This window comes from Hippocampus comes, unplaced genomic scaffold (assembly GCF_001891065.2).
Source record: "Hippocampus comes isolate QL1 unplaced genomic scaffold, H_comes_QL1_v1.1 scaffold26, whole genome shotgun sequence".
Classification (NCBI taxonomy): Eukaryota; Metazoa; Chordata; class Actinopteri; order Syngnathiformes; family Syngnathidae; genus Hippocampus; species Hippocampus comes.
In genome coordinates this window covers 114,239-126,627 of record NW_017805004.1, presented here as the reverse complement: position 1 = coordinate 126,627, position 12,389 = coordinate 114,239, and the positions used below count along the sequence as shown (strand labels likewise).

Sequence of the window (12,389 nt, the reverse complement as noted above, 5' to 3'; positions counted from 1 at the left end):
ATATGTACCTGTATATATATATATACAGGTACATATTTTCTATCTATCTATCTATATATTTATATATATATATATACACACACACACACTGTGGTTGGAGAACTATAACAAAACTAAGCACAAGACTGAGTCAGACATAAAAAATGAATTTGTGTAAATAATTTATGGTGAGCACAGCTTTTTGTCTGTGGAAGAAACAGATGTGGGCTGTGAATGACGTCATGGTGATGAGTTCTGGATCTGCTCCGATAAAACTGGCCGCAACTCACCACTTCCCGATCAAGCATCAGAGAAGAAGACATGCGGTACATCTGGAGCGTTAAATCCATGAGACGAGGTGAGCGGCGAAAAATATTTCACGTTCTGATACAGATTAAGAACAGTGTAGCAGTTAAGATGTTGTACTTATCTTGTATTATACACTGTTATTTCTTGTATTATAATGACAAAAGATATGTAAATGATCGCTACAGTATGCTGTTGTTGATGATGTTCATATACACACATTCACACACACAATATGTGTGTGTATGTGTGTACATGTACATATGTAATAATGTAATCTGGTTTGACTATCATGAAATTTGAACAAACAAATCATGTTGTTTGGGATTTGCAGAACAAATGTTTAAATATGAATGAAACTAGATGGGGGGCAGATTGACAGGGTTGAATAAAAATTAACTATTGGGTATCATGATCAATGAGAAATTGATTCATACATCGAAGAGATTCATACGAAACTAAGAAGAAGCATTTTCGTATTCAATCAAGCTTCACGAATGCTTGATTATCATTTGCTTCGCATTCATAATTTTGCCATAATTTTGTGACTCCATCGAGGTTTGGGGCAACACTGTAACTACATAAATTAAATCTAATAACGCTCCAAAAAAGGGCAACAACCATTCTAAAAGTTTCCCATTTAAATCAAAGTCATTTACTTTTCTTATAATCAAAATGTTTGAAATTCAGACACCCAAATCCAAACAGCACAGATTATGTGCAAAAGTACACATTTAAAAACAATTTTACCACAAAAAAAATGTTTAGAGATAGAAAATGGGCAGATTAATTTAAGGAACTATAACAGGGAAGGGGAATATAATTTAACCCTTTCATGCACCCTGTAGCCTGAGAACATGATAAACTGTCCACTGTAAAAACAGCTGTCCCTGAAAGGGTTAAAGATTAAAATCATTCACACGAGCAGAAAAGATTCTTATTCGATACGGTGAAATTATGGAACCGTCTGTGTGAGGACTGTGTGTATATACATAAATTCGGTTCTAAACATAAAAGTCATATTCCCACGGGATACGGAGATGGAACGAGGGGGGTAGATGGTCTGGAGAGTTGCTGATTAGTACTTATTGATAAATTCATGTTCACTATCATTTGGTGATTTGTTTTTTTGTTATTGGCTCTTTGGATCTGTGTTGGATCGTGTCTATGATCTACGATTTATAATGATATCATGTCCATCCATCCATTTTCCAATCCGATTTATCCTCACAAGGGTCGCGGGGGGGTGCTGGAGCCTATTCCAGCTGTCTTCGGGCAGTTGGCGGCGGACACCCTGAACTGATCGCATACATAGACGAACAACAATTTGCACTCACAATCACACCTCGGGAAAATTTAGAGTGTTCCGTTAACCTGCCATGGATGTTTTTGGAATATGGGGGTATTATTATTATTATTAAAACCGGAGTACCCGGAGAAAACCCACGCGGGCATGTGTATATACATAAATTCGGTTCTAAACATAAAAGTCATATTCCCACGGGATACGGAGATGGAACGAGGGGGGTAGATGGTCTGGAGAGTTGCTGATTAGTACTTATTGATAAATTCATGTTCACTATCATTTGGTGATTTGTTTTTTTGTTATTGGCTCTTTGGATCTGTGTTGGATCGTGTCTATGATCTACGATTTATAATGATATCATGTCCATCCATCCATTTTCCAATCCGATTTATCCTCACAAGGGTCGCGGGGGGGTGCTGGAGCCTATTCCAGCTGTCTTCGGGCAGTTGGCGGCGGACACCCTGAACTGATCGCATACATAGACGAACAACAATTTGCACTCACAATCACACCTCGGGAAAATTTAGAGTGTTCCGTTAACCTGCCATGGATGTTTTTGGAATATGGGGGTATTATTATTATTATTAAAACCGGAGTACCCGGAGAAAACCCACGCGGGCATGGGGAGAACATGCAAACTCCACACAGGAATGCCGGTGCTGGAATCGAACCGTGCGCCTCTGAACTGTGAGGCGGACGTGCGAACCAATCATCCATCATTTTTGCTTGCTTGTTGGTGTGTTATTGTTGTATTTTTATTGTTTGTTTCTTCATGTTCAAATCAACCTCCATTTTCAACACTTTATATTGGTCAATGATAACATATGGGGCAGCGATTAGAATCGATTTGAATCGGAAAGTCGGATTTCATTTTGCCCAAATCGAATAGTTATACAGTATTTCAAAATGTACCGTACTTGATCGTAACACACACCGTGTATTGAGATACGGAATGAATTCTCTTTTATGAGAGAAACAATCCAGGTATGAATCAGTTTGATATTGGTGATGATTTGAATTTCTTGATATGTAATTAACCTGAACAGTTTGGGCTTTGGAGAGCTTTTACATGTTCTTCTATATTCATAAATATAACAAAGGCTAAAGCGGTATTGGATCAAATTGCAATCCCACTGAAACGAATCACTCGACGTGAAGTGGGTACCGTTTTTGAATCATAACGGACCCTACACATGAGCTATGTATTGAAATTGTCTTATCTTGGAAAGATGCAGGCCCGTGATATATTTGTCATACATGACAAAGATTTTGCTGAATTTTACTCCAGTGAGTATACTTCTTTTTTTTTTTAATTTTGCACGGAGATGCACTTAACCGAGTTACTTCCACACACCGGTGTTTTGATTGTTTTTTTTTTTGTGTGTGTTTTTTATCCTGACGCTTTTTATCCTCATCCCCTTTTCAAATTGTGTACATTCCAAATTTCACCTTTTTGACTTTCATTTGTTTAGTACGGTAATATGTTATGCATAGTGACACTGCTCTTATTCTCGGTTTTCAGATGGCTATGAATGCATCGATCTCAGAAAGCGATACCTGCAACTACACTGCTACCTTAGTACTGCTGATGTCCTCCCTACAGCCGCCATACCTTGGTGTGATCAGCATCGTCGGCTTCCTGGGAAACAGTTTTGTGATGGCTGTCTTCTGCCTTCAGAGAAAGAACTGCACTGCGGCAGATGTTTATTTAGGTAACATGGCTGCTGCCGATCTGGTCATGATGACCTGCCTCCCTTTCTGGGCTTTCACTATCGCTCGTGGACACCAGTGGGTTTTTGGAGAAGTTCTCTGCAAACTTGTCAATGTTGCCATATACATGAATTACATCTGCAGTATACTGTTCCTGACACTGGTGAGCTTGGACCGCTACCTTGCTCTGGTGAAGCCAATGAGCCCCAGTCGTCTGAGGAGACCTTTGTGGGCCAAGCGCATCTGCCTGGGGACCTGGATGTTGGGATTCCTTTTTTCAATGCCCGTGTTACTCTTTCGCACAGTGAGATATGTACAAAATGCCGAAGTAGATGCATGTATCCTGGTCTACCCTCACCTGTCCTGGAGGGTGCAACACAACATTTTCATTAATGTATTTGGATTTATAATACCTGTTATGGTGCTAAGTTACTGCACCTGTCATATCGTGGCTGTTTTGAGTAAAAATCCTGTCGGAGTTCTCCCTGGAATGAGAACAGAGAGAAGAGCCACCCACTTGGTTCTAGCCGTGATGGCTGTCTTTCTCTTCTGCTGGACACCACACCAGGTGATGCGCTTTCTGGACACTCTAGAATACTTCCAAATAACTTCTGGATGCATATGGGGCTATGTTCTTGACCTCGGCATTCAGCTGTCTACTTATTTGGCGTACAGTAATAGCGCTGTTAACCCCTTCCTTTTTGCCGTTGTGGGAAGGCATTTCAGGAGAAGGGCAAAAGAGGTATTTGTGAAAACTCTGAGCCATTGGTCAAAAGATGTGACAACCAGCTTTACCTCAGTAAAAGTCAACGAAACACACGTGAATAAAACTGCTGAGATCTTGACTGAAACCAAACAAACAGCACACCTTGTGAGCGACGAGGATAGAACGGAAAGACTTGAAAGTTATTCAACAAAGTTAAAACCTTTTCACACCACTTTGTGTTTGTAGTGAGGGGCGCTGACCACCGAGTGGGGCATCGCTAGCCGATATAGCGTGGCAAGAAGACTTCTACTGCGACGTCAAGGTGCCTTGAATTGGAAAATGATCTATTCACGAGTGGTCGCGGCGTGACGTCAGACAAGCACATCCAATAGGAGATGGGGCTGGCATAGTGATTTTGTGTTACTTTGAAGGGGCAGTGGAGAGGCCCCTCCTGAAGACGAGCAATTTAGATCCTAATGTTGTCAACAAATTTAGATCGGTATCTAACTTACCATTTTTAAGCAAAATTTTTGAAAATGAATGCCAAGAATGTCATTGACAAATTTTACTCTGGTTTTAGAGTGAACCACATCACCAAGATGGTCCTTTTAATGACCTTAGACTAAATTATGATGCAAAAAAGTTGAGTGTTGGTTCTACTGGATTTCATACAGTAGACCACAATATTCTTTCAAGATGCCTCAAACATATCGGCAGTTGCTGTACACAAATGATTCACATCTTCACAGACAGGACTTTTATGTTACATTTGGATACCTGCCTCTCTAAGGCCCATCAAAGTCACATATGGTATGCCTCAGGGTTCGATTTTAGACCCAGTGCTTTTTAACCGATGTTCCATCTTGATGATGTCATCAGGAAACATGAAGTCAACTTTCATAGTTGTACATCTCCAACGTCTCTGCGTAACACAAGGTCAACGGATGCACTCTTTAACCGTATCGTAGATGTCAAATCCAGAAACTTTCTCAAGTTTAACTAAGATAAAACTGAAGTCTGAGTCATTGGTCCCAAGGCAAAAAGACTTTCACCTAAATCACAATTACCGTCTTTTAATCCATCCGCAGAAGTGGAATACCTGGGGATGATTTTAGACTCTGGGCTGACTTTTTTTCCACACATCAAACAAAATCGGTGTTTACCTCTTTCAGGACATTCATTCCCAAAATCCACCCCATTCTCTCTCATGCCAACACAGAAACATTGATGCAAGCTTTTATGACCAGACCAGTTGTATAGACTACTGTAATGTCCTGCTCTCTGTTCTTCCCCAAAAGAGTATTTCAGTTTTACAACTTTTACAAAAGTCTGCAGCATGTATCTTGACAAAGAGCAGAATTACATCACCCACATTACACCGGTTTTAAAAATCACTGCATTGGTTCCCCATGTGTTTGAGGATCTAGGTTAAAGGGGGGGGGGGTTAAACCAAAAATATTCTTTACGATAATACGCAGCCCCACTAGTCTAAAAACGGTATCCTGATTAATATATTGTTTGTGGAATATGAGTACAGCAGTACAATCTACTCGATTTTTTCCATGCCATGGGGAGGCCATTTTTGCCACTTGCTGGCGACTGAAAATGACATCACAGTCGCTCAAGGCTCAAATAACAACCAATAATGTCTCAGCTTCAGCAAACGGGTGGCATGTGTGTGTGATGGTAGGGATTGGGGTGGCGTAAGTAAACCCGTAATTTTATGTTTGACCTTGTGGGGTGACACCTGTGGCGCAATGAATTTAATGTGTCAAGCACTTTGAGCGGCAATTTCTGTTTGGAAGGTGCTCCATAAATAAAGTTTTGATTGACTGATTTTTAGGTACTAATTTCAGTTATTTGAACAATTCTCCAAATGATCTCACAGACCACAGATATGGGATCATGTGCAGTAACGGGCACCAAATCCAGCAGACACTTAAACAGCTTCTTCCCTCTAGCCATTAACTCCCTAAACAGTCACTGACGTAGTCACTCTTTTTGTACAACAAATACTGCTACTGGTCACTCTAAAATGGTTCAATGATTTTCTGCACCAACTGTACAAACTGTCATCGTATTGTATTCTACCACTGATCACTTTAGCTCTGCTTGATACTTTGCACATTGTCTCACAGTTGTCACTGGGTGGTACCACCGCACTACGGTTCACTTACATTACGAAATGTCCTTCCATACCTATTTATCATGTCCTTGTTTATGATGATACTATTGCAGCGTGTTATACCGGAGACAAATTCCTTGTGTGTTCTACATACTTGGCCAATAAAGATGATTGTGATTCTGATTCTGATATCCTACACTTCTTAACGGTACCTGTTCAGGGTTGTGTGGAGCTGGAGCCTGTCCCGTCAGACCTTTGGCAAGAATCGTAGACAAATCGAGAATTTTCTCCCACATTTGTGAACCGCGTATGATCAGGCATGGTTATTCTCACACCTCCCACCCCCCCAACACACACACACACGCACACACACACACACACACACAAACATTGCATGACACATAGCTCACGCCAATCATATAGAATGACGTATAATACCAGACAGTTTTATAAACTTCATATTCAGTGATATTTATTTCCAAAAGGAAACATAATGGTTGCACCTTGGGAGACTGTGAGCAACATCGAAGTACAAGGCAGATTTGAAAATCACAGGCAGTTAGAAAAATAAAAAAACACACAAAAGCCTGATCATCTGAACAATGCAGGGCAATACAATCAACATCATACTGTGCGTAGTTATGTGTTTGGCAAGATAGCATGCGGGTGCGTCTTTTTGTATTTGACTTATCTCTTTTTCATGTTGAAGATTTGAAATGTTTGTATTTTTTGAGAAGTCTTTTTTTTTTAACGTGGCTTTTGCTTGCATTCGTACCAGCTTTTACTTTTTTTTTGTCCTTTTTCATGTGTAATGTATACAGTAGCATAAAAATAAATAATGCTTTGACACTGGTTGTGAGAATGAAAGGCTGCTGTGTCACTGACTACACAATTTGAGTCAGGAGCAAGTGGCACAGTCTACATGTTCTACTTAAGCACTGTATTAGCTGTCAGGTAAATGATGAATATGAACTTCACATACAAATTTCAAATGCTAAGCGGTCACCAGGCAACCTACCAAAGCAGTCGTATTATTCTTTTCACCTGATGCAATATGAAGCACTCATGCCTCCACCTGGGTCATATTTGTTGACATTTCCATTTTTTTTCTTTAAATCCAGATCCAAGCTAAAAGACGAGAGAAGTCATGTTCAACAAAAATTGCACAATCACACTCATAGTAACAGCTGCTACTTGATCATCGCAAATTGATCCAAGGAATCTCAAAGCACAACCTGTTTTTTTTGTTTGTTTTTGTATTTTAGTTGTTTTTTTTTGCATTATGGCTTTATGCTGTATTCTGTTGTCATTCACTACTAAATACCATACCATATGTATGTTTTCCAATGATCCATCCTTTTTTATAATGAGCTTCCAGATTAGGGTCATGGGTGAGCAGGAGCCTATCCCCGTTGACTTTTGGCGAGACGAAAGATTGGTTACCATTTGACTGCGGAAGTAAAATTACCGTCCCTAATCTTTTTTAAATCTCAAAGTAGGAGTGATCCTGACAATACAATCCAAAAACAAAAAGGGCCCTGAGATACTCAAAGAGGTCAGGGGATATATGTTAAAATATCTGGATGTCATATTCAGGAACAAATTCAACTTCTTTGTATTTACAGATGGAAATGTTTGGATTCGAGGCAACACCAATCACAGGATGCGTTACATTCAGTTTCGATGACCGAGTCATACATTTATGTACCACGGTTTTCCTGACAATATCCTTTACCTTATGTATGCTCTGACATGACCTCTGAATGGATTCATGCCCGTGACCCTCGTGAGGATAAGCGGATGAGAAAATGGATGGATGGATAGATTCACAATACATACCAGATACTTTGAATGACCTCACAAGAGACTTTTTTCAATTGGGGAACATATTTCTACACTTCCAACCATAGACTAAATACAGTGAAAAGAGAACTTGCACAAGATATTATATGGATGAATTGTTTAATTTCAAATACTGTATTTTCTGCACGATATGACACATTCAATTTTCTCAAAAGCTGACGTGTGCGCCTTATAATCCGATGAGCCTTATATATGGATCAATATTCTGATTTCTTGGACGTAGTATTTTAAATGTTCTGTAAAGCGCCTTGTTACAGCTGTAGCGGTTGTGAAAGCGCTACATAAATAAAGCTGTATTGTATTGTATTCCCTTTACAAACCAAAAGTTGTAAAAATATCACGGTTAAGGGTAAAGCATGAGCCTTAATGGAGACTTCTTTCTTCTTACTTTCTTTCTTTTCTGATTGATATAAAAATGATTTATTAGATATAAACACATAACACGGGGTAGGACTAGATAAGTTCCTTACTTCTTCCTACTCCCTTGAACATAACTGTGTTGAATGATGACTGATTTCTCTTTCCTTTTTACTATTTTACTTACCTTACTTTCTGTCAAATTATTACTGTGTATGTTTTATGTTCAATAAACAAACGAAACGAAAACGAAAAAAACGAAAACTTTTGCATAGCTCCATCTAGTGGATGCACAATGCAACCGCAGCCACTATTGTCGCTTCTATTTTATAATGCGGTGTGCCCTATATATAAAAACAGTTTTAAAATTGGCCATTCATTGAAGGTGCACCTTATACTCCGAAGCGCCTTATAGTGCGGAAAATACGGTCATTTAACCACTTTATTTTAACCTGCTACACTTTCATTTGGCCGCTGTGCATACCGTTTCTCCAAGAAATTACAGTGGGTTAGTGCGCATGTTGAAGGTGCACATACTGTAAACAGCTTATTAACGAAAAACACACCAAACATTGAGTTTTCACACAAGGCTAAAGCCGTAAAGATGTCAAGGGAAATGTTGATGAAACTCTAAAGCTGTTGTTGTAATGGGAAATGTATTTTGATTCGAACCTTTAACAGTGTGCGTCTGAATTCTGATTTGTCCTAAATATTTTCATTTTCTTTTTCTTTCCAATTTTTTCTGCTTTTACTGCACAGCGCCGTAGCTCAACGACTTCAAACTCAGAGATCTATTGATCGATCGATCTATCGATCGATCAATCAATATATATACACATCCATTTTCAACACTGCTTATCCTGAACAGGGTCACGGGGAGTTGGTGGAGCCGATCCCTGCTGACTTCGTGCAGAAGGCAGACTCTACCCTCAACTGGGCGTCAGTCAGTCGCAGGGCACATATAGTGACAAACGATCATGCACACCCACACACATTCACACCGTCACTGAGTGGGGACTGATCCCACGATATTGTCAGCGATTGCCACACATTTTTTATATACATATATATATATATATATATATATATATATATATATATATAAACACACACACACTTTTTTTTTTATATATATATAAACACACACACACACACACACACACACACACACACAAACAAACACACACACTTATTAATTTAATGTGTGACACTGAACTAAATGGTCAACAAACTGGTATTGGGGCCTCTTCTTTAGCACTTGCTGGAGGAACACTTTACCCAGTGACCATTCATTAATAGAAGTGCACAACCTCTGAGGGTATTTTGCATTATTACACTGGATCATGGTGAAGCCAATATAAATAATGTCTAGCTCATATTCTTTGGGCACTGTGAATACTGCATGTCAACAGAACAGCATACGTGTACAGTAGCACAAAGAAGCAGGCATTGGTCCTGCTTAAGCACATACTGGTGAAAGAGAAAACCTAAGGCACAAATGGTGGCATTTGAAAACAATTTACAGACTATTAAGGGCTCATCTCAATATGTAGCGCTTTCATTTCAAGTGCTTCATCATTCTTGTTCTCTTTGGTTTGTTCCAGAATAAGCCCATTATGTGACGTGTAAGGCTCTACAAACAATGGAAATTCAGACAAGCTTGTATTGCATTCTTTGTCTTCGGCCTCTTCGTTTTCCTCATCCTTGCTCTTCCCTTCATCCATGATAGGTGTGCTACAATCAAAGGTGGGTGTAATCCAACCGTAAGCTTCACTATGCGGACGGCGAGCTTCTTCTGTGATGTTTGTCTTCAGTTCTCGATTCCTGTTGCGTTTGGCCAGCTTAGTGACAGAACCCAGGCGGTTAAAAATGTTGTCCTCAGATGTTGTTTGGTGGTTGGACTGACGGTCGCATTGCTCAGCGCCCCTTAGTCGAAGATTGTTCAACTTGGTGTCGATACTCTCCTGGGAGGAGGTTTTGTAGCTGTTGGTGTCGAGACTGTTGAAAATGGCTCGGCGTTCTGGAGAAAGCATATCCATGGACACCGCACGTTGATCCAGGCCGAGTTGTCGTCTTTCCATACTGCGAATAGTGGCAGCTCGCTGAAGTTTGTCGCTGACCTCGACGCTCATACGCCGCCTCGTTTCTCTCAGCTCTGCTCGCACGTTTGCTTTCCATTCTGCTGCATGAGCCTTGATTTCCACAACCTTGGAAAAATACATAAAATACTTAAGTGTGTGTGATGTCATGTATATATAAAAACCCAAGGGTTTGGGTCAAGTATACATCCTTGAGAAACCAGAAAACTCAAAACTGTGATCGCTAAATGTGAATGAGCGTTGGGTTTTAACTCAAACCACCATCAGGATAATGTTTTTTTTAGGTCGTAAAAAATATTTAAATGCAATTTAGATAACAGATATCATGACCAAAATTACCACTACTATATTTTATATATCACAACATTTCCCAAAGAAATGTTAAAACGGATACAAAAAAAATCACACATATGTCAAAAACATTGCAACACATTATTTTCACAACAATGTGTTCCTTTTGACATTTGACACCCCCAAAAGTTCTTAAAAGACTTCAGATTGCAGTGATTAATTTACCGTATTGGCCCGAATATAAGACGGCCCTGATTATAAGACGACCCCCTCTTTTTCAAGACTCAAGTTTGAAAAAAGACTTTTTGAACACCAAATTAATTTTTATACAGAAAATAATTACAGTACATCTGAAACAAATGATTATAACAATATATTTGAGAGAAAAAGCATGTAATTTTGCCTCATTCACATCTTAATATCTGAACATTTAAATATGGAAACTAAAGTGCAATCACATTCGTGAATGAATGGCTTCTGGTTTTTGAAATGTAAATTACATCATAACTTCTCCTCAGCTGCCGGTTAACCTGGCTGATCTTTGACCCACTTTTCTCCAGATTGTCACTACGTTTCTCCATTTTCTTTTATCTCTTCTATTATTTTCTTCTCTTTTCTCTCTTACCGCTATTTTTTTACTTTTCTACTTCATGCTATTTTTATTTTTATTCTTCGTGACAGGGGTTCACTTTGGCATGGGGAGTGAAGTTCAGCATTCGCTTCAATGATATCTGGCGCCATCTAGCGTCGTGAATGGGTATAACGTCTAGACCCCGAATATAAGACGACCCTCACTTTTTCAGTCTTCTTTCAATGCAAAAAAACATTGATATTCGTCTTATATTCGGACCAATATTCGGGCCAATACGGTAATAGTGGTGGGACTCAACGAAAACCGTCTTTTTCAGTGGTCGTCAACGTGCGGCCCATTGGCTCGCCCTCAATTAAATTTGGGCCCCCCAGATGGCATTGACTGAGAAAAATCCTGATAATGAGGGATGTTACAATATTCATGACATTGAAATCGCCTCATTATAGTTGTGGTCTTGATAAATTTGTTCTTTGTATACAGCACTTTGTATGCAGCGATGGCTGTTTGAAAGTGCTCTATAAATACAGTTGAGTTGAGTTGAGTTCTGTATTTTCGCAGTGAGCAATAACGTTTGCCGTCTTCCACGATACCACATCAAAAATCAAAGACTACTGTAAGGACATGCTTGAAACCACAGATACAGGCTTATCAAAGTTGTAGCATGAAGAGGATACCAATTTCATAACGTGCATATCATTAGCACTTTTTGCAACAAAAATATGGAATATTTTTTTAAAAAATTGAGGCATTTCTGAAAAAAAACAATGTCATTTTCGAATGTTATTTTGAATAACATTGAAAGCCACTTGAAAAATAACTTATTTATTATGGTAGAGTTTTTAACCAATCATATTTCATCTAGCTTGTGTTGCCAGGTTAATTAAACTTGCTCGGAGCCTTCAGATTAAACAGAGCAGGCCCCTGTGCGCTGTAAATGAACGGGCACCGTCAGGTTTCAATAGCCAATCAGATCACGAGTCTGACACTCGTGATCTGTATCCTGTATCCTGACTTGTTCTCGTATGCCTACTAGGGCTAGCTAGAGGGCCTTACGT

The 12,389-nt window shown here is 39.4% G+C and overlaps 2 protein-coding genes across 2 annotated transcripts in view; one reads left to right on the top strand and one right to left on the bottom strand.

The window, feature by feature from the left end:
• The first annotated feature begins 213 nt into the window (after nucleotides 1-213).
• Nucleotides 214-4,527, top strand: LOC109509181 (B2 bradykinin receptor). Its single transcript, XM_019859071.1, has 2 exons — nucleotides 214-337; nucleotides 3,114-4,527. The coding sequence occupies exon 2, from the start codon at nucleotides 3,114-3,116 to the stop codon at nucleotides 4,251-4,253; it is 1,140 nt and encodes a 379-aa protein (XP_019714630.1). The 5' UTR covers nucleotides 214-337; the 3' UTR covers nucleotides 4,254-4,527.
• Nucleotides 4,528-9,595: 5,068 nt separating this feature from the next.
• Nucleotides 9,596-12,389, bottom strand: part of LOC109509130 (potassium channel subfamily K member 10-like) — a 20,885-nt gene continuing 18,091 nt past the window's right edge. Inside the window, exon 7 of the mRNA XM_019859035.1 lies at nucleotides 9,596-10,559. Coding sequence (XP_019714594.1) covers nucleotides 9,882-10,559 — 678 coding nt within the window. The 3' untranslated portion in view covers nucleotides 9,596-9,881. The remainder of the gene's footprint in view (nucleotides 10,560-12,389) is intronic.